Source organism: Acanthopagrus latus, chromosome 11 (genome assembly GCF_904848185.1).
Source record: "Acanthopagrus latus isolate v.2019 chromosome 11, fAcaLat1.1, whole genome shotgun sequence".
NCBI classification, from domain to species: domain Eukaryota; kingdom Metazoa; phylum Chordata; class Actinopteri; order Spariformes; family Sparidae; genus Acanthopagrus; species Acanthopagrus latus.
This window is the reverse complement of record NC_051049.1, coordinates 29,966,392-29,993,290: the sequence shown is the minus strand read 5'-3', so window position 1 is coordinate 29,993,290 and position 26,899 is coordinate 29,966,392. Positions and strand designations below refer to the sequence as shown.

General features: G+C 41.8%; 1 protein-coding gene across 11 annotated transcripts in view; it reads right to left on the bottom strand.

Moving 5' to 3' along the window:
- Positions 1-26,899, bottom strand: part of szt2 (SZT2 subunit of KICSTOR complex) — a 175,207-nt gene that overhangs the window by 122,028 nt on the left and 26,280 nt on the right. For all 11 annotated transcript variants that reach the window (XR_005077613.1, XR_005077614.1, XR_005077616.1 and 8 more), the window contains exons 19-26: positions 17,794-17,962; positions 17,483-17,600; positions 16,537-16,650; positions 16,168-16,371; positions 15,933-16,030; positions 9,795-9,933; positions 9,369-9,686; positions 8,997-9,204 (exon numbers count right to left, since the gene is read on the bottom strand). Coding sequence is in view for 7 of the 11 variants with exons in the window: in XM_037113705.1 (XP_036969600.1) it covers positions 8,997-9,204; positions 9,369-9,686; positions 9,795-9,933; positions 15,933-16,030; positions 16,168-16,371; positions 16,537-16,650; positions 17,483-17,600; positions 17,794-17,962 (1,368 nt within the window). In the remaining 4 variants the exon portion in view is untranslated. The remainder of the gene's footprint in view (positions 1-8,996; positions 9,205-9,368; positions 9,687-9,794; positions 9,934-15,932; positions 16,031-16,167; positions 16,372-16,536; positions 16,651-17,482; positions 17,601-17,793; positions 17,963-26,899) is intronic.

The following is a 26,899-nucleotide window of genomic DNA, read 5'->3' as shown; positions in this document are numbered from 1 at the left end:
AGCGCAATGAGGTCACAATGACCATGATCTTTGACCCACAAAATCTAATCAGCTCATCACTGAGTCCAAGCGGACATTTTGAAAAATATTCCCCCAAGAGATTCTTGAGATATTGCGTTTTAGAACTGAAGGAGGGACATACAGATGTACATAGGGACAGCGTGAGTCACATTGGCGCAGGCTTAAACATATATGATTTGCCAAATGATAAAATGGTTTAATTTCTCTGTATTTAAAAGATGAAAAAATATGAAACAGCAACATTATTAATACTTTTTGTTTTTATGAATTTGGAGAAGATTTAAGATGTTAATATTTGTTATTCTATCAACTTTGTGCCTGTGATGTCTACCTATCACATTGCATCTCATGTTAAACCAGAAGGCAGAATGTGTGTCCTGTTTTAACATTTACCCTTCCGGGTTATTCTGACTCTTTATCTCAAAAGACAACAAAAAGCCCTCTTGATCTTTTATTTTATAGGTTGTATTAATTGGATAAAACTGAGGGTCTATATAATCAACAGGCATTTCTGCAAGAAAGCACAACAGTTCCCAATTTGAGAGACAAGGATTCCTTGGTAGTCTCTGTATCAAGAAAAAATGTCTTATGTAACAGTGCTTCAGGTGTAACAGGTTTATTACCATAAAAATAACACTTAATGTGATAAACTGGGGGTTAACCAGCTGTGAAATCGGGTTGCATCATGCACATAAGGAGAATCTTCACAGATGTTATCCTTTCTAACCTAAAACCTGCACACACCCCATGACTTGAAAATAGCAGTGCATAACAGGCTACAGTATATCATTAAGATTTTCTTGTCTGAGGGAGCTGTGCACCACCTCATGTGATCTCAAAAGTAAACAAATCGAGACAACTTTCTGTAATGTTAATACATTGTGGTCAGAAAAAACAAAAGCAGAACAAACAGAGTCTGAAGAGAAATTGTCAAGGGACACAGTTAACATGCGCCTATTCTTAACACCTATAACACCTATTCTTCAATGAGAACGGGGGGGGAGTTAAAAAAAAAAGCCTGCACAGGAGAAAAAACAAAAAACAAAACTACAGTTCACATGCTATACATATTCTACAGATAGAGACGTAAAAGTGTATTAGAACGCTAGTATAATGTCGATATGACTGTCTACAGGTCATTTTTCAGGTCCATTTGCCCATAACCACAAGAGCACAAGTAGTGAAGCAGAAATTCCCACTCAAAGGAATATTCTACTTGCATAATGTCACTGTCAAGTTGCCTGGATGCTGCAAAATAGTGTTATTAAACACTTCATGTTTATTGACTTTTTGGGCCACTTTTTGGATTAACTCTCCAGCAACATCACAACAAAACATCTGACAAACCTTCATCCAAGCATGTTAGCAAACAATCAACTGCCAGCACATACTGTGGGCATCAGTTTTAATGCACAAACACATTTATCCTTGCATCCAGATGTGTAGTGTGATATTCTTGGATAAAAGACCTCCATCTTGACTTCATCTCTTCCTGACATTAATGAGCAGGAGAGCAGAAAAACACAGTCAAGCAGTGCTACCTGAACTTCATCGGCTGATTCATCTCCCAGGATTCAGCATCTTGAGCTCTATTCTCACGCGCAGAGACAATCAAAGACACACGTTAACTGGATTGCATCTTACTTCTGACAAAAGTTATGTGAAACACTGGTAGGGAAATAATTCATTAAAGGATAATTTATGATTATTACATCTTGGCTCTTCTATATGTAGGTTTGCCAATAATGTATATAGGTTTAGTAACATTATACAAACACCAAAGTAATCGCTGAAATCTGGGGACAAAAAGTAATATCAGACAGGCTGTAAACAAACTAATAATCTATCCAGATGTATTGAATAAATGTCAGCTAGAATAGTTGTTAGCCCCTGAACGTCTACTAGTTGAATCATCAGTATAAACCATATTTTGATCGATTAGAAAATGTCCATTAATAACCTAACCGTAAGTCAGAAGTATAATGGTGTACACAAATACTGAAACAATTTCCAAGATGCATTTGGTATGAAACTTGAATATAAAAAGATAATAAATGAATTGAGAATGCCAACCAGTGGTGTTCAAACTCTTATTAAGAAGTGGAAAATGGAGGGACTTCCCGTTTGTTGATGAGATGATAGGCGGCAAAATAGGAGCTCCCAGCCAAACAGTAAAAAAGGACGAAAGAAACCCCATAACTACAACTCGAAGTGGGAAGAGTACGTCATGAACAGAACAGAAAGTACAAAAGCGAAAGAGAAAAAGACGAGAGTTGAAAAACAGTCTGGAAAGATGGAGGTCGAGGCAGAACATGAACAGGTGTTCGTCAACTGTTTATCCAAAATCAAGTCGCGGGGGCAGCAGCTTCAGTAGCGAGCCCCAGACTTCCCTTTCCCCAGCCACATTGGCTAACTCTGCCTGGGGAATTCCCAGGCGCTCCCAGGCCAGAGAGGAGATATAATCTCTCCACCTGGTCCTGGGTCTACCCCTAGGTCTCCTCCCAGTTGGACGTGCCAGGAACACCTCCCTAGGAAGGCGCCCTGGTGGCATCCTCATTAGATGCCCGAACCACCTCAACTGGCTCCTTTCCACGCAGAGGAGCAACGGCTCTACTCCGAGTCACTCCTGGATGCAACATCGGGGTAAACTCCAATACAGCAGCACTCAGCCAGGGACTTGTGAGTATCCCCACACCCGCCCGGCGCCTCACGCCTTTGACAACTCCAGAGAAGAATAGTGTCCAGCCCCTATCCAGGAGTTTGGATCCAGAGCCGATGCTGTGCGTGGAGGTAAGCCCCACCAGATCCAACCGGTAACGCTCAACCTCTTGCACCAGCTCCCACTCTTTCCCCCCAAGAGAGGTGACATTCCACATCCCCAGAGTCAGCCTCTGCAACCCAGGTCTGGGTCGCTGAGGCCCATCACCACCACTGCCACCCATGTAGCAGCGCACCCGACCCCAGCGGTTTCTCCTGCGGACTGTGGGTCCACGGGATGGGGGAGGGAGAAGTGCCACGTTGCTCTTTTGGGCTGTGCCTGGCCGGGCCCCGTGGCAGACCTACAAGGTGCTCGCTCACGGGCCCTCCGTCCAGGCCTGGCTCCGGACGTGGGCCCGGGGCTTCCTCCAGGCAGGGTCTCTTGCCTCACAACTCCATTTTTCATGGGGTATTTTGAACCATACTTAGTCTGGCCCCTCGCCTGAGACCAATTTGCCTTGGGAGACCCTATCGGGAGCACATGGCTCCTGACAACCTAGCTCCCAGGTTCATTGGGACATACAAACCTCTCTATTGCGATAAGGTGATGGTTCCCGGAGAGGTTTAGATAACACGCACGCTAAAATCTAGACAGGCCAGCACAATGTGGATGCTAAATTAGATAAAATTGGCAAGCAAATGGAGGACAAACTGATAAGAGTTTATGAAAATGTTGGACCATTGAGAGAATATATGGACAAACTCGGAGAGGAGACGAAGCAAGGGCTGGCCAGTTTCCCAGAGGTGCCGAAAAGAAAATTCAAGACTGTGGACGTGGATATGCGGGCTCAAAATAAAGACATTAAAGATACGGTTGAGATGGAGGAGTGGCGCACCGAGGTGCAGGAAATACTCACAGCTTTGCTGGAACAACAAATCAAACTCCCCGATAAGGTATCTGACTTAGAAGGGAGATCAAGAAGAAATAATATCTGATTGTGGGGGCTGAGAGGAGCAGGAAAGAGACTTGGTTATTTAATATGTGGACAAGCTAATCCTCAAAGAACTGGGAATGTCAAAACTGGAGATGCTAAAAGCGCACAGAGCATTAGCACCAAAACCACAGTGGAACAACAAAACAAACAAACCCAACAAACCCCCAAGAGCGATTATTGTCAACTTCTTGAAGTTTGAAGTCAAGGAAAACATCCTCAAGACGGCCTGGCAAATGTCAGTGGAAGTGGAGCGATGGAGAGTGACCTTTGACCACAACTACGCGGCAGAGGTGGCCTCTAAGCATCGGAAACTACGCAGGACTAAAGAAAATTCTCAAAGAGAGGGGGATTCGTTTCAATCACCGATGGACACACTGAGAGTTCACTCGGCTGATGTAATTAAAGTGTACAGCAGTGCCCAGGATGCAGCGACGGCCATGTGACAGAGAGGATGGCCAGACCAGTAAGAGGAGTGACCTACACTGCTGCAGAAACTGGAGGCTGCCAGCAACTGGACCAGAGTCCAAGACGGGAGATGAGAGTGAGAAGACGACAGCGTGATACAAAGTAGAGTAAAAGGAGAGAGGGAGGAGAGGTGGTGGACCATGGGGACCCCAAAGAAAACAGAGCACAGACACACAGTCTATCTGTTCTTCAATGTAGCTAGTTATTTTGTTCCCTGATCAACCTTTTGGACTAAGTAAGAAAACAACTTTACCTCAATTCCATAAATGAGGGATGTAATTTTTATTTAATTCATTTATTCATTTTAACTTTTTGTTTATATTTTTTGTTTGTTTATAACTTTTTATTATAAGCGAAAGGACACACAAGACCACTTGTGCCACAATTTGAAAGACAGAGGGTTTAAAAACTAAATGGAAAATATACACAAAGTCCAGGCCAGGAGCTCTGGAGCTTAGTTTGAATGTTGGACAATTATAGTGAGCTTGGGAGATCACATGTTGGGAAGATCTCTGCCTATGGGGGACCCTTTCACTAGGAGAGGTTTCACCCCCCACTGACCAGCAGGGAAAAGGGGAACAAGGGTAAAACCCTCAAACACCTTGGAAGACCAAATTTTTGTTCCTTAATATTTGTTATTTTAGCTTAGCTGTTGCTAGTATACCACTGATTGTGTTCTGTGACATGTGGGGGACAGACAGAGGCTGGAGGGAAATATGATGCAACATAGGGGAATCAAAATTATGTTGTTAAATGTTAATGGTATGAAGAATCCAATTAAAAGAGGAAAGGTGTTGACAAAATTTAGAAAGGAGGAGATACATGTTATCTTACTACAGGAAACTCATCTATCAACACAAGAACATGAAAAACTGGAGAGATATGGATATAACAATACATTCTATGGTTAATTTAAGCAAAGTAACAAGAGAGGGTTGGTTACACTAATTAGAAACGCTGTCATTTATTTAGACATTTATGACAGAGAGGGGAGGTATGTGGTGGTGAAGGGGAAAATGGAAGGACAAATGGTAACACTAACTAATGTATGTGCACCACCGGACACCGAGAAGACATTCTTTGAAACTGTTTGATATCATAGCTCTGGAAATGGAGAGAACTCTAATCTGCGGGGAGGAGTTTAATGTGGTACTGAACTATGACCTACGTGAACTTACAACTGAAGGAATTAGGACTCAAGGACGGAGGGACATGCACACACTGGACAGAGCATGCACACACTATTCATATCCACAATCAACTTATTTAGGTATTGTCTATTTCTTTTTTTTTTCATGACAACTGGAGACAAGTAGAAAGCTCTAGGATAGGGGTTACAGACTTGTCCAACCATAGTGTAAGATACTTAGCAGTGAATTTAACCGGTAGAAAGAGGAACACAGTCTAGAGGCTGAATGTAGGCCTATTGAATAATAATTGGTGGAAGAAATTAAGAGAGCTATGATCAGATATATGGAGGAAAATGAAAATGGGGAACCCAACAATTTTTTGGGACACACTGAAGACAGTGATAAGAGGGAAACTAACAGCACAACCAGCAGCCCTAAAAAAAATGGGAGCTACAAAGACAATGTAAAAGTACAAGCGATCTGGTGACACATAAAAAGGTAAAAGAAATTAGGGGGAAGATAGATGAGATATTATTAACAGAAGTGGAGAGGAGGACTAGGTTTCTGAAGCTGACGTATTATGAAGAGGGACCCAAAGCAAATAAATTATTGGCCAGAAGGTAGAGTACAACAAACATTAAATAATATATATAAGATCAGGAACCCCAAAACCGATGAGTTACTCAGAAAGCCAGATGAAATAGAAGAGTTTGAGGATTACTATAGGACACTTTATACACACAACCAACCTCAGCAGAGGAAAGAGTATGAAGGCTTTTCTACAGAGACTTACCAACTATAGGGGAAGAACAGAATAGATTATCAAACTCAGATATTACGGAGAATGAGATGGGGGATGCAATTAATAGAACAAAGAACAGTAAATCACCAGGTAGTGATGGGTTCCTACCTGAATTCTAGAAGATATTTAGATAGGAACTAAGCTCCTTATTGTTAGCTTCACTTAAATACACCATGAAGGAGGGAAAAACACCTTGACACCCATAACTATAATCCCTAAAGAATGTAAAGATAAAGTATTGTGCAGCAGCTTCAGACCAATATCCATACTTAACGCTGATTATAAGATCAATACTTTCAAAAATACGCTTTCAAAAAGAGCTGAGAAATTACCAATATTAAAGATGAGGATCAGACTGGCTTCATCAGAGGAAGGCAGGCACAGGATAATGTGAGGAAAACAATATATATAGTGAAGGTGATACAAAAGAGTGGGAGAGTGCAAATTTAGTGAGCATGGATGCCGAAAAGGCATTTGATGGTGTGAGTTGGACCTTTTTGTATAATGTTTTTAGTTTGGCTTTAATGGAAATTCTACTAATTGTATAAAATCATTCTATCATGAACCAACAGCAAGAGTTAATGGAAGGTTAATGGGAGTCTGACAAATAGGAAGGTCAACTAGACAGGGGTGTTGTCTTTCTCCGACACTCTTTGATATCTTCATTGAACCATTGGGCCAGGCAGTCAGGCAGAATCAGAACATTACGGGGGTGGATGCAGGAGGTCCAGTACACAAATTGGGTCTATTTGTGGGCAAAGTTATTGCATAGGACAAGATGCAAGTCTTCCAGTACTAATGGATTTATTGGAGGAATACAGACACTACTCACGGTATAAACTTGATGTGACAAAGACACAGATTTTAACTCTGAACTACACGCCAACAATAAGAATCAGAGACAAATCAAAACTAAGTTGGGGTATAGGTAAGATTAAATACTTTGGGGTCAACATTACAAAAGAACCAGACAAAATATATAATGCAAATTACACACAGATTGATCAGAACATTAATGGGATGGGATAAATGGATCTCCAGGTTTATCTGGGGATTAAAGAGACTGAGGATTAAACCCATGACACTACAGTTTCCTGAGGAGAGAGGAGGAATGGCAGTGCTGAGTGAGAGCACAGATAAGAGCTGTGGCATGTTGGTGCAATAAGGACTATACATTAGCCAAATGGAAAGACATCGAAATGACGTGGGAGAACTGCAAGATTCAACACCTAGTAGGGGACAAAGAACTATTTAAGACAAAACAAAGTTTAACAGACCCCATGACTAAATTCACAGTAGTACTGAGGTACAGATTATGAAAAGAGACAACAATCTTGAGATGGTTAATAAATTACAGTATATTTCCACATGGAAATTTGTTTGTCACAGCAGCGACCAAACCTTTATGCTAATGAACTCTGCCTGTCAATGCCTACTTGGAGAGCCTTGCCTGCTATGCGTCCCTTTCAGGAAGACGCTCTGAAGACACCTCTTAGGCTAGTGTTAGCATGTGCAAATGTTTATGGCGGATGTATCGCTATGGCTCGCAGAGATGCTTTCATTTAACCATACCGGTTTTAACCAGAATCAGACCCAGAATGAGAGGCTCCTGAAGAAGTACAGACTCTGACTGTAGCAGGATGTTTCAGAATGGTTAGTGTGTCTGAATAATGTTTGTTTGTTCATATGTGTTGTTACAGTAGCTACCATGTAGCTAATGGCTAACAGCTAGCGAAAGCTGTGTTTGTCTCCAACATAGTCTCAAAACTCTTGGACACCATTCACATTGTTATGAGTAGAAGGATTATAGCTCGTCCTTTTCTTTCCCTAGTCCCCTTTCCCTTTCTCTTTCCCTCTGTTTTTCACAAATTAATGGACTGGTTTTCATGAGAGAGCTAAGAGGTGTGGTTAAGTGGTGCTGAGGTTGAGATGACCTCGCTTGGAGAGGTGTATGGCTTTCCACCCCTGGAATCAAGGAAAAGAGACTCTCCTGTGAGTGTGGGAGCTGGGGGTGCTGTGTGGTAGCCTGAGTGAGCGCCATGCGGAAGACACTGACTGAAGTCTGAAGACAAGACGCATCTGACCTGCATGAGAACCAGCCTGGTGCATGAAGACCCATCCACCATCATTCTTTTAAAAACTTTGAACTGAAAACCAAAGATGAGAGAGAGAGCACAGGTCTGAGTTGGTGGCAGTGTTGTCCTGGAAGACAAGCTATCTCCGGTTGGCAGACCCACCTCCACACAGTCCATCTCCGCTCTGCTTCTTTCCCACGTTCTTTCTGCTTCTCACACACTCCAGGTTAGGACTAGCATATGTTACTTTTACTTAAATCTAGACCCAACTAGTCCCTAACAGCATCGTCTCTGTCTCCAGTCTGCACGTTTCCAGAGTTTTTACTGTGACAACCAAGCTCCATCGTAATATTATTAACATTTAACTTGCTTCAAACGCCATTGCATAGCAGACCGAAGCAGAGCTAACTAGTTGGTCAATTTCCTGCTGACTTCATCATACTCGTAGGCAACTGTAAATACAATCACACCGTGGTGACACTTACCTGTGGCTCAAGTGCAGTTGCAGTTCGACATGCAGCTCTGTTCTGCCCCAGGGGAGCTGGAATTTGAACCAGCGACCTTCCGCTCACTAGTCAACCTGCTCTATCCGCAGAGCTACAGCCGCCCCGGTTATTTTAATATATCTTGATAATTAATTATGATTACATAGTGAGTTAATAGTGAGTAATTCATGCCAAATAAGATGAAAACCTAAAACCTATTATCGTGATTAACACTGTAATTCCTTGAATCCTGTATGGTTATCAGTTTTCTGTCTTACAATATCTGACCCAGCAATTGTCTATGTTGCTGCAAGTGAGCACAGTACCTGAGGAAGATGTCCCTCGGTTGGCGACTAGGGGTGGGGTGTACCAGTTGCTCCTTGAGTTGCTCCAGAGAGCAGCTGTAGACGTAGACTGGACACTTTAATTGGCTGCTGTCACTGGCACTGGGCTGAGAAATGTCCCTGCTGAAACTGATGTGGAAATCTGCCTTCTGTGGTTCAGAGAATTGGACCCCCTCTTTTTCTCCCAGATCTGTAAAGAAAGAAAAGTTCATATTTTCCCCAAATCATTCAGTCTTATCCATTGAGTGTAAAAATACATGAATGGAGCGTGGTAACATTTAACAAATGTGTTGCTTAACTTTGGCCCTTAAATTACTGTTGACTTTTTATTTTTTACAAGAGCATTAGAGAGACCTGAGCCTGGGGTCCCAATCTCTGTCTCAGACACTTTGCTGTCCCAGCTGTCCTGGTCCAGGAAGTCAGCGGGCCCAGTCTGGCCCTCGGACCATGTTGAGAGCACAGGGGATCTGGCAGTAAAGTGTCCACTGCTGGAACTCCTCCGCAGTTTCCTGGCCTGACTAAGGCCAGACTCAGACCGGTCGAGCCCACTGGTTGAGCCAGACAGGAAGTCAGCTTGAGATGTGTTGCTGGGAGTCAAAGTGTCATCCTCCTGTGTGCTGACATGACTCTGAGGCTCTGTCTCCAGCCCTGATGACATCAGCATCAGAACATCTGCCAGATAAACACAGTACCCACATTTAACATTTCTGCAGTCTGAGAATGGCGTTGAAAATCTAAGAACGACTGATGCAACATTATACAACATAAGTGAACACGTACCTCTGAAGGAAGCAGGTAGGAAGGTGAGGAGGATCTGCTGGGAGCTGATGTACTTGATGTAGCACCTCCACTGTGGAGTAGAGCAGCTCCTCTCCCCCAGCAAAGACTCTTCATCCACAAGGTCTGCATTACTGAAACTCTGCCAAAGACAGAGAGGAAACAGATGCGGATTTTCAATGGTAAAGTGCAACAAAAAAACTGGTGTAATTAGGGCCCAAGCAGGTCACAGCCCAGCGAGTCATTTTTGTAGTGATGACTTTTTTGTCAAAATTATCGTATTTTTCCCTGTCTGAACATACCGTACTTCAACTCTCAGCAACGCAGCTCACATCTTTCAAATGTTTTTATAATCCATTGTTATCCTAAATTTCCACCAGTAGGTGGCACTATAGTTAAGGAGTTTTGGTTTATAACTCCCTTAAACTGTATCACACATTCAAAAACCTTATATCCACGCTTTCACTGAATTGTGCTGAATCTCATGGTATAGGCCACGCACACCACGTTTTTTTTTGTTTTGTTTTTTTTTTCAAATTCACAAAATGTTGCAAACAAATTTTTTCGAACTCCTCCCAGGCGATTTCACCAATTTGCACCACACTATGCACACAGCATCTGTGGACACTCCTGACAAAAAGGTATTAAAATAATTTTGATAGTCCAAACAATAGTCAAGTTATAAAATAACAACTTCCTGCAGATTTTGTTCCAAACAGGAAGTGTTGCATATCTCCACATTCGTGTGTCCAAACATGAAACTCAGTTTACTGCTTCTCCATGAGCCCCTAAGGCTCTATGCAATTATTGCCAATGCCCTCCTGAGAATATCTGACAAAGGTGTTACCAATCAGCCACTGGGTGCCACTCTGGTGGCAGTCTAATTGAATATTTGGCACTGTGCCCATACCATAATACTTATGTCAATGAAATTCGGGTGGTATAGACTGGCCACTGTAACTCACGCACCAAAAAATGACAAGCAGGTGGCGCTATTATCAACACAAAAGCATTTTTGGCCCATAACTCCCACTAATAACTAATATGTTGCACATTTTTAAACCTTTTATCTACATGTTCCCTAAATTTCGCTCACTTTTGCGGTACTTTTCCACTCACAAAATTTGCGAAAAATGAAAAACTTACTTTTTCAAACTCCTCCTATGTGATTTGACAGATTTGCACCAAACTTTGAATGTACCATCTGTGGATGCTCCTGACAAAAAGTTATCAAAAGAATTGCAATAGTCCTTAAAACACCCAACATATAAAACAACAATCCTGCATATTGTGGTGAAAACAGACAGTCTTGCATATCTTTATGAAATACAGTCTGATTACCACAAAAATTTTCATAATTTTGTTCCATTGTTGTCTAATGAGGGTTTGTGCAAAATTTAGTGCAAATCGGCCAGTAGGTAGCACTCTGGTGGCAGTTTAATTAGTGTTAATGGAAGTAAATTGGAAAGTCTTCAAATCCTCTTCAAAACTCATCGACTTTCAACCTCTTCTTGTACCTCACACTTTGAGCTAGAGACAACTTTTAAAGAGTCAGAAGACCTTGAACTATTACACATGTATTCAGCGTTTTGAAATCATCACAGTTTTAGTTTTAAGGACTTTTAGCTTGCCTTCTGATTTTATAATTGGTATGTATTGCGTGAGCTCCAGTGCATGACGTGATGTACACTTTTGGCTGTAGCAGCCCTAGAGCGACAAGCACTCCAGCAACTCCCTTATAAGCCGCAATATTAATTTTGAGCCTAAATTTCTTGTCTCTCACTCTGCCGCCCTCATTTTTCACCCTACAAAAATAAAAAAGACATCACAGAGTTCAGCAATGTCTCCTGTTACTCAGTATATAAATATTTTGCCAATAACCATTACATTTTTTTAAAAAATCGCAGGAGTTTGTATTCCCATTCATTCTTATGGGGATATTTTCAACTTTGGTTCTGCTACTGCTCCAGCATATGTGCAGCCAGAGAAACTGTTCAGCTATCAAACTGTTCACCTTTTTAAGCTCTTTCAACCCTCTTACTTTTCAGCTTTGGAGCCTTTTCAGCTTTTTCATATAGTCACCTTTCTGCATTTTCAGCTTTTTCATACATTCAGCTTTATGTTCAGCTGGAGAAACTGTTAAGCTATCAAAATGTTCAACTTAATTAACCCATTCAGCTTACTTTTCAGACTTTCTGCCTTTTCAGCTTTTGAAAAATTCAACCTCGCTAATGGATACATGCCTCTGTTTAACAATCAGTAGGGTCACACAGGGTACTCCTCTCATTATTTGCTCTTTGTGTAGATTGCAGGGAGTTCTTCTGACATCAGCATACATTGTTTAACCCTCTGGGGTCTAAGGTAAAACCTACTTTTTTGAACTCCTACAATTTAAGCGTCATCTGCCTGACACTTTGCACATACAATATCCAGATGTGTCTGATGAAAAGTTGTCAAAAGAATTTTGGCACTCCAAAAAATCTTCTATTTATAACCAAATAATCTTTTTTGCTAGCTAAAAAACACATATTGTCTCATCAAACTTAAGTCAATTGCTCCTGACGTCATCCAGAGGCTCTGTGGCAAATTTCGTGCAAATTGACCTATAGGTGGCATTATAATGGATGTAAATGCATTTTTGCCTTTAATGTCCACATTTTAAAGAACACATTCATAAACATCATATTCATGTATTTCCCCAATAGAGCTAGGTTTTCTGACATAGGCCCCGCCCACTTCTGCTGCACTCTTCCTTTGCTAAGTCACCATGCACTAATCAACATAAATGCATTTTTCCTTGTCACTCTCATTTTTTGTTGCAATAATAGACATGCAATGGAACAGTACTGATGTGGGGTCACTCCTGAGGCCAGCCATGTAGTTACGTAATGATTGGTCAAAGTGGGCATGATTTGGTACAACAAATCCAAATCAGCACACATTCAGCCTTATGCACTTCCAGTGCACTTCCCATGACAGAGAATACCACGGCTCAGACATTGGCCTGTGTCCTCACTTTTGCCCTGAGCCCATCATCCTTTGGGGCAAACTTCCGTGGGTTCTGCGGTGCGCGGGGTCCCCCGTTCTGCTTGCAGTTATTATTAATTATCAATTATTAATTATTAATTATTATTTGTTGTCTGCCGCTTGAGCTCAAATTCCCATGAGCTGGAATGGGCCAGAAACTTGAAACTTGGCCCAATGATTGTGCATCAACTTTTATTAAAACAAGAGCCCAGTCAGCCACATAGTGGCGCTGTAACTAAGGACTGAAAATGCGTTTTGGGGAAGGCCACGCCCCCCACACCTTAAGTCTAACTGACTTGAAATTTGACACACGAGTCCAGCTCCATGTGCTCTAAAAAAAAAGGGCTCTTGGACCATTAAACTCCTCCTACTCAGATTTTTTTGCTAATTAGCATAATGCGAAAAACAGTAAAATGAATAGAACTTTTGAAAGATTGACTCTATTGACACCAAATTTGGTATATCCTTCAGAGGATGAAAAAACACATTTCCACTATAAATGAGCCACATTGGTCAAAAAACATGGCCGCCACGGTCCAGTGTATTGTCACAATGGGCGGGGCTTATAAATGGCCATAACTCCCACACCTTTTGCCCTATCATCGCAAAACTTGGTGGGTAGGTTCACAACTGTACTGGGAATCTGCCTACCACAGCATGTTGAGCTCAACCTGTAGGGGTGCTATAAATGCTACACACGCGTATCTCAAAGACCATTGGACGGAATTTCACCAAATTTGGTATGCATGGTCAAGGGGCGAGTATTAACTAATATCTTGAGTGCCATGTTGATATGTGAAAGTGGGCATGGCCTATTCGTCATTAACCATAATTGTTTGCGTTTTATTAATTTATGGCGAGCTAGAAGGACCCAGAGACACGAAACTTGGTACATGGAATAAAATTGGCATCCAAATGCTGCTCCAAAATTCTGATCCCAATCCGTCTGATGGGGGCGCTATAACAGAGGGTGTGAACTTCGAAAGGCTTTCCCCGCAAAGCCATAAGTGCTACTGACTTGAAATGTTTCGTACACGTCCTCCTGATAGTCCTCTACAAAATAGCTTCTTGCACCACGAAAGCCACTATTACAGATTTTTGGCAGTAACAGTAAAATGAATAGAACTTTTGACAGATTGACTCTATCAACACCAAATTTGCTATATGGCTTCGGGGGATGAAAAGACAAATTTCTACTATAAATGAGCCAGATTGGTCAAAAAACATGGCTGCCACGGACCAATGTATTTTCAAAATGGGCGGGGCTTAGAACTGATTGGCCATAACTCGCACTCCCTTTGCCCTATCATCACAAAACCTGGTGGGTAGGTTGACAAAGGGACTGGGAATCTGCCTGCCAAAGCATGTTGAGCTAAACCTATAGGGGGCACCATAAATTCCATTAGCATGTAGCTGAAAAACCAATTTGGAGAAATCTGGGGCTTATCATGGGTATGTTTTCCACAGATCTTTATTATTATTATTAATAATAATAGTAATAATAATCATAACATTATCATCATTATTACTATTATCATTACTATTATATTATCAGTATTTCTGATTCTGAATTTAAAAGGTGGTAACATTTCAAGCTTAAAATACTTTGATGGTACAGAAGTTCCTTGCTGCACAAAACACTGCTCCTGTCAACAGTTCCATCTGGGTGCTTTGTAAAGCACCACCCCAGTGTTTTTATGTCATTTACCAAGCATGGCTTCTGGTGTTATAATAAAAGCTGATTTACTATGCTGTAGTGAGCATTCATTTGTGTGCATGTGCATTACTCAATCTAATGTTATATCTTATGAGCTTGTTGACATTTTATTCATTCACATTATTAGACACTTTCCACTGATAAAATTGGTGTGAAAAGTTAAAAAGCAGAATTCCGCAAAATTAAAACATAAAAAAGGGAATTTGAGAATTTAGTTTTTAGATATGGATATGGATATTGGACATTATCTCAATTACAACTTTCATTACTGAATTTGTTACTCACAAATTCACAACACTAAGGCCTACAGTGGATGATACAAACAACCAAACTTGCACAAAACACACAACCTGCATAAAGAACGCAATTTGTTGTATTAGAATCGCAGATGGGCTTCGGGCCTTTGACCGTCTTCCTTTCCCAGGGACCCGAAATCTTTATTGATTTATTTTCTTAAAGTGAAACTCTTTCCAAAATGCAACCAAGGCTTTTTTCTGTGAATGTATATGAGACAAACCTTCGTGTAAAATCATAATTACGACGAAAGAGGCACTTTTAAGATTTACCGTATTTTCTCAGTGCAAGGGGCATTTTTATGATGGCAACAAAACCTCAATTTTTAAAACACTAAGAAGGCGCGACACAACACGAAACTGCTCATAGTATCATGAGGGTCTCTACACATAAACATGAGCATTGAGAACATTGTTTGTGCACAGAGTTTACTAAAAAGAGAGTTTCTGGACAACTCATGTTGGCAGATGTTTCCTCCATTCGCCCCCATCCTGCCATTGAGAAGTGTTTATCTCCAAATGCGATGTAACACGGAGATGAGTTAAGGTGGACTGCTCTTAAAGCTTAGCTCCATATAAATGCATGGATAATTCATTGTTTTGTCATTGGCGAAAAACAATATTGACCTTGAAGTTGAAAAAGGAGCCTCACATAAGAAACAATACTAAAATAAAAAGCCGGAAAAGACGTGAGATATCGCGTGCCCCTTGCACTGAGAAAATGAGCTTGAGCTGAAAACGAAAATACGGTCAATCTTAGAAGTGCCTCTTTCGTCGTAATTATGCTTTTACACGAAGGTTTGACTCATATACATTAACAAAAAAATCCTAGGTTGCATTTTGGCAAAAGTATCACTTCAAGATTATTTCTTTGGGCATTTTCAGCTTTAACAGGAGAGGGACAGAGGCAGATGGGAAATAAGGGAGAGAGAAGTGTGAATACAGAATAATAGTAAGAAAATAATTAATACATATCAAAACCTGAAATCAAATGCTGATAATGCCCTTTATATAATGTTTATGAAAACGTATACACGGATTTACTATTATGGATCACCACTTGAATGTGATTGTGTTTTTTAAGTTTTTATATGAATGGATTACCTGTAAAGTGCTGGTGGATCCCATCACCTCTTTGCTGCTGCCGGTAGTGTGGAATGACATTACAGTGTCCTGTCTGTCTGGGGGCTTAACATACTCCTCTGACAAAACACACCACATTGAGGGAGAAATAGTGACGAATAAGACAACAGAAAGTACATCTTATCTGAGCTGTGACTGTCGCTAATATATGTGACCTTTTGAACGTTTAGATGATGAGACAGAGACAAGTATTGACCTTTTATCACAGGTAAGGAGAAAGGAGCGACATGGCCTTCTCGTTCTCGCTTTAAGATCTGGTGCATGAAGGCGAGGTGGTCACCATCAGCTAATGGGATTTCTCTGTCACTGAGCTCATGCTCCAGGCTGTTGTGGAAGAGGCTGAGCAGAAGCTCGTTGGGCAGACAGGAGGAGTTGTGAACCTGCTCCTCATTTCCCACTCCTACAGACACAAAGGTGAAGACACACATGGAAGTTTACTGTTTCTGAAAAATAAATGTAAAAAGTAAATATTCCCTGTTATTTACTTATTCCGCCAGTTTAATGTTAATTTCATTTGATTGTACATTGTTATAGAAAGAAAAGTAGATGAAGATGCAGGTGGTACCTGTACTGAATGTGAGGAAGAAGAGCTCAACCTGCTGGCATTTTGGAAGCAGCTGAATGAGGTCAAACTGGAAGGGAATCATGGAAATGCTGTCCTCAGAGGCCAGGGCATCTCCTGCACACACACCATCAACCCATCTACTTTTTACTTTGCCTTTCCAATATAGCATTTTTCCATTCTTATCCAAGTCCGTAAATTAAAAAAAATCTAATTCAACACTTTCCATACTGCGTTGAAACCCCTTAAAAGGCCACTATGGAGTTCGGGAGAGGAAATTCAAACTAAGAATTTTAATATTGCCAGTAATTAATGAGGTAATAATAAAAACTCCAAAATATGTATTTTTCCATAAGTGAGCAAAATACGATCCCAGAATACTGTTTGAAGCTAGAGAGTTGGCAGGGTCCACCACATATAAACAAATTAAACCAGTATAAATTGTGTTGTCCTTTAATGTTAGTTTGTTATTTCAGTTTATTAAGTCATGAAACAAAGATGGTTTCTTTATTTAGTTTGTTTAGGCAGTAATCAGGATTAGTCAGTGAAGATCTTTCTCGTCTGATTCAAATCTACATAGTACTCCTTTAAGTCCATCACTGGTGGGTTCATATCTCAGTCACGAAGTCTGAAGACTTTTAGTCTACACCCTCACCTTAATCTTACCTAATGAATGAGTTGATGTTTTCTTATATATTACATTACAGAGTAAAGTAGTTAAATCTAGCCTCTCAAATTAAATGCTGCTTACATATTAATGCATCAGTGACTAAAATCATAATATACTGCAGAATAATATAATACAAGACCATGATGACTTGTACTTACTTTTGATACTTTAGGTAGAAGTAAACATAATGTATGTTTCCTTAATATTCGCTACACAAGATTCTTGACTGAAAACAAAATTCTTTTACAGAATATGTACATGTGCAGTGTGTTTTGTTACCTCTCACATCCTTGAGCCCAGCTGGCAGTGAGCAGACCTGCTCCTTATTCTGGCATAGTTGGCTCAAATACTCAAAGGTCATCATGGTTGACATACAAGCCAGATCCCTTGGGAAGATCTATAACAACACAGTAGCTCGCTATTAAAAAACTTCCTACTGCATCTCAAACACAAATAACTTTACATTCATCTAACCTGTTGTGACCACACAACTGTAACCTGAGCTCTTTGCAGCTTGGTTTCATGATACATAAGTGGGTGGACGGACTATTACTGTGGTACTTGCTGCAATTTGAATCAATTATACACACTGCTTGAGGGATCTCTTGGTACGTCAGGCCCTGGAAGTGGCGATGCTGGTCCATGCAGTTCATCACTGTGCCGCTCTGTGGTTCTACCCAGCACTCAGTCACAAGGTTCAGCTCTATGTCCGCATCTACAGCCTCCACCTCGGTGTCGTTGTCATCATCAGTGGAGAAGCTGAAGTCCCATCAAAGACAAAAGACAACAGGGTGTCAAATGTACCATTACAGCTCAACCAAACTGCACAGAGTACTGGCAATGGCTTGGGTTTTTTTTTCGAAAGTCTATTAGAGGATGGGTTCTGCTCATCAGAGTCAGTCACACTACCATGGTAAATAGTCTGTATATTTGTGAATACAGTGTAAATCTGTAGAGAATCCTCTCAGAGACCTGCTTACTTTGCCTTAACATTGCCAGCAAGGACTCCTTGCTTTAGAGTTATTTAGGAAACTTCTTATAGCAATTCTGAGCAAGTAAAAAGACAGAAATGTTATCTTGGTGATGAGGCATGGTTGACCATCTTGCCAGGTTGACATATTATTTTAAAAGCTGTAATTAGTTGTTAACAAACAAGAAATAAAAATGCATTCTTAGTGAAACTGGGTAAGAAATCATCATAGATTTTAGTTTCTACTGGAAGCAAGATTGTGTTATCGTTCTAAGGATAAAGATTACGATAGAAGCTGCTGCATTTTTACAGTTAAAAAGAGAATATTTTTACAGTTGCCAAATATTTTAGTTTAATTTCGACTGTTAAAGCGTTACTATGCTGGGTTAGTAGCCCTTTTCAAACAGAGAAGCTGCATTATTGCTGCAGCGCCAGTTCACCTATTCTCAGCCACTGGTCATTTACACAGAGCCAAGCTGCTCCGTCCTAAAGACGAACTGCTGTGTAATTCACACATTGTTTTTCCCTGGTGTCCTCCTGTTAATCTAAACATGTACCCACTGACTGTTTATAATCATATGGATGCTGTTATAATGTGTAGTGATTGCGATCCTGACCCACCATACATCCCAGAAAGTGTTAAAGTTACGTTTTTCACTCTGAATTAGGTAACTAGGCTAGAGAAATTCTAAAGAACTTGCGGTTGTGAGTGCTCCCTGTTGACCAGCTGAAGCCAAATGTGGATTGCTGACTGAAAACTTTGAATATTGTCAAGAATATCTAAAAACTGTGAAATAATGTAGGATTTGTTGAAAAACTGGCTTTGATTTGTGTAAAGTCTCGTCTGAAGAGAATGAAACTTCTTAATATTTGGGTGAGAATAAAGCATTAAGAAAAGAATTTAAGCTTTGAGACAAACTGCAATGCTGGCTTGAATTTGTCTTGAAAAGCAACTGATGGAGTATGAAGAGATGTTACCGTGAGAATGAATCAAATCTACCCACTCCATTCAAACACAGAATATTCATCTCAATTGGGAATCGACCGCGTCTATTTTTCTATGCATATATTGTCTATGTTAAGTTAAAGATGTGGGATCCAAATCAAGCTGAAGAGAAATTTTCTTCCGTTTTTCCAGCTGCTCTACACTCTGGGGTGCGGCAGTTGATGGTGCATGCACTCTAGCTCATGCAATACACACCCATTATAAAATCAGAGGATGGGCTAAAAGTCCTAAAAATAAAACTGTGCTTATTTCAAAACTGTACAATTTTTTTAAATATAGTTTAAGATCCTGTGACTCTTTTAAAGTTGGAATGGTGACTCTAGCTTAAGGTAAGAGGGACAAGGAGAGGTTGAAAGGCGATGAGTTTTGAAGAGGATTTGAAGATTTTCCTATTTACTTCAATGTTAATGTTAAATGTCTTAATTTCTGAAACAGTTGTCAGGTTAAGCTTAAAGAGCTTAAAAAGCTAAACATTTTAATAGTTGAACAGTTTATATAGCTGAAGGTATGCTGAAGTTGTAGTAGAATTAAATTTGAAAAAATCCCCATAAGGATGAATGGGCAAAATTTTGCAGAAAAAGCTGAATATTTCCAAAAGTATGAAAGATAGAAACAAAATACATGCCATCATGTCCTTAAAAAGCTGAACATTTTGATATTTGAATGGTTTCAATAGCTCAAGATTTGAAGGCCAAACTGAATTGGTGGCTTTAATTCATTTGACGTCTCGTCTGAAGAGAATGAAGCTTCTTAACAGTTTGGTGAGAATGAAGCATTTAAAATATATAGCGTCTGAAGAGATGTTACCATGAGAATGAGTCAAAGACTCTGAATCGGACTGAGGAATTTAATAAATCTCAATGTATCGATGGTTGGGAATATTCAAATACATTTAAACAGAGTTCCTGTCTTGAATGAATGAAAAAAATAATAGTTAAATATAGTTAAAATGTTGGAAAATATACTGTGTGTGTTTGTATTTCTGTGCATGTGATTGCACACTTAAGCATGGCTGTGTGTGTGTGTGTGTGTGTGTGTGTGTGTGTGTGTGTGTGTGTGTGTGTGTGTGTGTGTGTGTGTGTGTGTGTGTGTGTGTACATGTGTGGTCATATGTGCATGCTTACACATGCAAATTTGCCTGCATTTGTGTGCGTATTAAACTGACTCATTGATAAATCTGTCTATCTGTGTTGGCCCAGTTGATATCCGTCGCCACGGTTATGGTAACCTGGTTGGTCCTGGTAACAGACTGTGAGAGTTGGGCTGTGTCCGAAATTCCATACTAACATGCTATTGAGTATGTGAGATTTTTCAGTATGTCTGAAACCTTAGTATGAACGTAATAGTACGTGAGGTGCATACTGTTTCCGGTAAATATTACAATATGCAAGCACTGGACACTACGCTGGCATAAATATCCCACAATGCAATGCAGCAGTGAGAACAACAACACAACAGACAACGGCGGACAGCCACCAATGCAGCTCTGGTGTGATGTCTAACGTTATAATACTTCAATTTAAGTTTCTAACGGTAGCCGTTTAATTAACGTTAGCTCCTTAGTTAACTCAGTTAACATTACAACCACAACAGTGTGTCATCATAAGTGAAACTTTATACTTAAGTAAAAGCTAAATAAAACATGTTTTACACTAGTATTATTGCAGATTGCTGGTAGAGGTGAGGTTGGCACGGATTACCACGGTTACGCTTCTCCAATCCAACCGGCAAGAGGCTCTCAGGAATTGCGTCACATCCACGCTAAGCAGTGCATCTGAAAAAATGCATACTGCTGTTATTCACTCTAAAGTATGTTGAACAATAGTACACATATTGAGTATGTAGTGTATAGTATGGAATTTCGAACGCAACCTTGATGTAACAGTGATTTCTGCTGAGGCTCATCTCACACTACCATGCTTTTCTCTGCAAAACAGTAACCTCTATCACTCAATAATATGGTAGGTCTTGTGAGCACTTTGCTAAGTTTTTGTGTGTGCAGTCAAAAATGTGCCTTGTGGAGCAGTTTAGAAAAGTGAATGTGTTTGCCTGCCTCCAGATATTTTTCTTCTCAGTTTAATGGACTTAATGCAGCAGTTGGTCAGTGTTCCTGTCAGTTAAACGCCCACTACCTACAAGCTGGTGTGTTTATTTTCTGCTGGAGTGAAAATTGTGGACAGGAGCTGACAACGAGATTTTCTGAATTTTTTTGAGCTCCCCACTCCCAGCTGAAAAGTTACCAATGTCTGAACTGTGACTAGATGAGCTTTGAAAATGCTTGAAAAAGTGTTAAAATTGAAGATTTCTGAAGATTCCGTAATCTGCTTGAATGGGAAAAAAGGCTGGAAAACGTCAAATATCTCTGAAATTATGAATGATATAAATTAGAAAAATAGACACGGTCAATTCCTAATTGAGATTAATATTCTGTGTTTGAATGGAGTGAATCCGTTCACAAATGTTGAAGGAGTTAAGGGCCAAACTTTCTGGCCCGGAAGAAAACAGAAGAACATATGTTGTGAATACCTTGTGCATTCACAACCAATAACGAATTACATGAAACGAACAACATATGTTGCCTCCAACCAATAATCGCCATCAGCAAACTGGACGCTGTCTGACTCTGTCACTCGTGGGTACGGAGGATGTTTTCCGGGGGAAAGTTCACTGAAGTCTCAGTCTGTAAGGCTGACTGTCGTGGTGATTTTGTTTTCAACACAATCACTTGAGTCAGTCAAAATTTTTTGCTGGTAACAGACAGGCAGAAGTGTGAGGAAGAGTCGGTAGGACAGACAGGAGGACAGATAGGATGACAAACACTTCTCCACGTATGTCTGCGGTATTTTTTTCCTCATATTGGTTGCCAAACACAAATACAGTTACTATATTACTTTTGTTTGGTGATGTAACGCTACTTTGTTGGACATCATTGTATTTAGTTGAGTGAAGGACCTGTGTAGCTATCAGACTGTCAGATCGATACACCCTGAATACGCGCAGCTGGCTTATCCATTCACACTAGATTGGTTCGCCAATACTGCACCTGATCTTTAGATCTTTAGACTTTTATTTCATCCAACATTGGGGAAATTTACTTGTCTCAATAACAAGGTGGACAGACATACAGACAAACAATGAGTACAATACTAAAGAAATACTAAAAAAGATTTGAAAAAGATTTGAATAAAAGAGAAAAGATAAAATAAAATAAATTAAAATAAAGTATAGAATTGACAATACATTATGTGCATTGTATAAGCGGGAGGTGAAATATGTATTATATACATTTAAATAAAGTGTCGAAGTTAAATACAGTGTAACACACAGGGCTACTGTGACTGGCTGCCACTCGGGCGGCGCCATCTTGCAAGATGATGATACTGATACTGATACTGATAATACCTCCAGAGGTGGATCAGCACCGGAGCAAAATTTGACCCCTCACTGCCTCCGAGAGATTCACACAGAGGAGAAGGCAGACATTTTGCAAAGGATCCCTGCATCCAAACAGCAGTGTGAATGGGGCTAGTGATTGAGTAGCATGCCTCTTGTGAGACTGACCACAAACATTATCCCTGCATGGTCTTAACTGTAGCAATTTACTAACTCACTATCAGTCACTGGACAATATTTCTCCTCCCACCTTTTTCTCCTTTGCATAAACAAGACTTCCAGGAAGTGGTAATTAGAAGTGTATATATGGACCATTCCTCCTCGAACCGCAACCTTACCATGGAGGAGGGGTTTGAGCACCTGAATGATCTTAGGAGCTATGTTTTCCAGGGCTTAATGCCCCTGGTACGGCCTCCCAAGGCAAACAGGTCCGAGGTGACGCATCAGACTAGGAGCAGTTTCAAAGCCCCCAATGAATAAGATAACAACAAGGAAGTTCACGTCGTTGGGGGTCGCAGGGTCTTTGCCAACAGGACCCAGCCGGGCGCAGCCCGAACGAGTGACGTGGGCCTGCACTCTAGTAGGCTCACCAGCCGCAGGGTGCTAGAGATAGCTGGGCTCACCTCCATGCACAGTCTGGGCTCTGGAACCCAACTCCTTGAGAGAGGCTGGACTCTCGTCTATTCTGGAGTTGCCCGCAGTGAGAGGTGGCGAGCTGGTGTGGGCTTGCTCATAGCTCCCCAGCTCAGCCGACATGTGTTGCAGTTCTCCCCGGTGAATGAGAGGGTCACCTCCCTGTGCCTTTGGGTCGGGGATAGGTCTCTCACTGTTGTTTCGGCTTACAGGCCTAACAGCAGTGTAGAATACAAGGCCTTCTTGGAAACCCTGGAAGGGGTACTGGAAAGCGCTCCAACTGGGGACTCCGTCGTTCTACTGGGGGAATTCAACACCCGCGTGGGCAGCAACAGTGTTATCTGGAGGGGTGTGAATGGGAGGAACGGCCTCCCTGATTCTGTGGTATACACAAGGGTATCCATCAGTGCACGTGGCACCAGGACGCCCTAGGCCAGATGTCAATGATCGACTTTGTAGTTGTGTCATCTGACCTATGGCTTCTGTCTTGGAAACTCAGGTGAAGAGAGGGGCTGAACTGTCAACTGACCACCACCTGGTGGTAAGTCGGATCCGCTGGCAGGAGGAAGATGGACAGACTTGGCAAACCCAAATGTACTCTGAGGGTCTACTGGGAACGTCTGGCAGAACCCGAGCTTTGACTAGATCCCGAGGGAGGTTGGGGACACTGAGTCCAAATGGACCATGTTCTCCACTTCCATTATAGCCGCGGCTGTTCAAAGCTGTGACCATAAGGTCACCGGTGCCTGTTGTGGCAGAAATCCCCGAACCCGGTGGTGGACACCACAAGTAAAGGATGCTGTCAAGCTGAAGAGGGAGTCCGTCGAGGCCAACAGCCTCTCTACAACATCGCGTGGCAGTTGGGGACAGTGCCTCTGGACTGGTAGACCAGGGTGGTGGGCCCTCTATTCAAAAAGGAGGACCAAAGGATATGTTCCAACTATTGGGGGATCACACTCCTCAGCCTCCCTGGGAAAGTCTATTCCATGGTACTTCAGAGGAGAATCCAGCCGATGGTCCAACCTTGGATTCAGGAGGAACAATGCCGTTTTTGTCCAGGCCATGGAACACTGAACCACCTCAGTAGGGTGCTTTAGGATTCATGAGAGTTTGCCCAACCAGTCCACATGTGCTTTGTGGACTTGGAGAATGCATTCCACCATGTCCCTCGTGGCATTCTGTGGGAGGTGAGTATGGGATCAGAGGCCCTCTGCTAAGGGCTGTGCGGTCCCTGTACGACCGTAGCAGGAGCTTGGTTTGTATGGCCAGCAATAAGTCAGACCTGTTCCCGGTGCATGTTGGACTCCAGCAGGGCTGCCCTTTGTCACTGGTTCTGTTCATTATTTTTATGGACAGAATTTCTAGGCACAGCCAGGGGTCAGAGGGGGTCTGGGCCGGGAGCCACTGGATTTCATCTCTGGTTTTTGCAGATGATGTTGTCTTGTTGTCTCCTCCATGCCAGGACCTCCAGCATGTCCTGGGGTGGTTTGCAGTCGAGTGTGAAGCAGCTGGGATGAGAATCAGCACCTCCAAGTCCGAGGCCATGGTTCTCGACCAGAAAACGGTGGCTTGGTCCCTCCAGGTTGGGGGAGAGCTCCTGCCTTAAGTGGACTAGTTTAAGTATCTCGGGGTCTTGTTCACGAGTGAGGAAAGGATGGAGCGCAGATCAGTGCAGCAGCCACAGTAATGTAGTCGCTGTATCGGTATGTTGTGGTGAAGAAAGAGCTGAGCTGAAAGGCAAAGCTCTTGATTTACCAGTCAATCTACATTCCTACCCTCACCTGTGGTCATGAACTTTGGGTCATAACCGAAAGAATAAGATCCTGGATACAAGCAGCCAAAATTAGTTTCCTCCACAAGGTGTGGGTGCTGCCTTAAGGCCCCCACACACGGCCCAGACTCAAACCAATGGCCAACTGCCTATATCTGACCACTCCGTTGCCTCTCGCCTGAGCCGTTCGGCAGAAAAGTGGCACTGAAACGTGACATCACTCCCCGAGACGCAAGGAAAAAAAGCAAAAATATATATTTTTACTATGGAAAATTACAAAATTAATAGTAACACACGGTGATTTGAATAAGTGACTTTAATCTGATTAGTGGTTTGGAAATATTACACGTTAGATTACTCCTCACTGAAAAAAGTGGTCAGATTAGATAAGAGTAACACGTTACCGGCATCACTGATTGTGTAGTGTAAGTGCAACGTGGAGCTTGAGAAAGTCTGTTATAACAGCCCACGTATTAAAAAAATGTTGGGTTTAAATTGGGCTCGAGCTCATAATTACAGTTGTCGGGAATGGGAATTCTGACATCCAGTGCTGCATCTAACCACCCTCAACTCCAACCAGTGGCTCACCTCATCCTAGAGCTCAATCCGAGTGCTCCTACCATGCTTCTCCATGGACGAGAACTCATTTCAGTCCACAAGGTGCGCAAGCAGGTGAATGGCCCATGTGATGCTCCCTACGCCCAGAAACTCAACCTGGGATGGGTGATAGTTGGAAAGGTGTGCTTGGAAGGTGTTCACAAACCCACTACAGTGAATACATTCTACACCAGCACTAAAAAACAGAATGCCCCTCCATCTTTGAGCCATGCCCAAACATTTTCCATGTGAAGGAGCGATACAATCATTGACAATGTCCTGACCATCCAAGAGCACATGCTACAGAGAAGCTCAATTGCAATGAAATGGTCGAGGAGTTAGGCTGGACAGTTCTCCAGCAAACCAAGGATAATAACAAAGTGGCTCCATCCAATGACAATATCTCATTCCTGCAAATAATGAACAATTCTTCCAGAGGCAAAAGCAACAGCTGGATAGCTCCACTGCCATTAAAAGCATTAAAAACGCCTTGTTTCCCAGACAACAAAGTCCAAGCCTTGAATCAACTGTCATGTCAGAGATGAAGTCTAGAGAGGAAGCAAGTGATGAAGGGGCACTTTTTCACGTTCATGGAGAGAGTGTTCCAGAACAATCATGCTGAAGTGGCATCTTCACTTCAGAGAGACGAAGAGCGATGGTATTTGCCGTTCTTCGGCATATATCATCCTAGAAAAACAGGGAACATCCTAGTAGTTTTGAACTCCAGTGCCCAGCACAGCGTAGTGTCACTGAATGACGTACTGTTAACTGGACTTGACCTCAACAATACCCTCCTTGGGGTGCTCATCAGATTCCACAAGGAAGCTGTGGCTATAACAGCAGACATCCAGCAGATGTACCACTGCTTCCTGGTGAGAGAAGATCGCAATTTCCTGTTTTTTGTGGTTTAGGGACAATGACCCATCGAAAGACATTGCTGAATACCGCATGAGGGTTCATGTTTTGGGGAATTGTCCCTCCCCGGCAGTAGCCATACTGTCTAAGGCAGTATGTACGAGATGCAGAGCCTGATGTCAAGCAGTCTGTGAACCGCGACTTCTACACGGACAACGGCTTGAAGTCACTCCCTACAACTGAACCAGAGTTGGACTTGCTCCAACTTATGTCTACACAAAATTGCCTTGAACAAAAAAGACATCATGAAAGCCTTCCCATCTCAGGACCATGTCAATGACTTCAAAGACCTGGACTTCAGCTCTTACACACTTCCAGTGCAGCATAGCCTGGGTCTCAACTGGGACCTTATGTCAGACAACTTTACTTAATGACTTCTGGTGAGAAGCCTGTTACTCATCGAGGCATCCT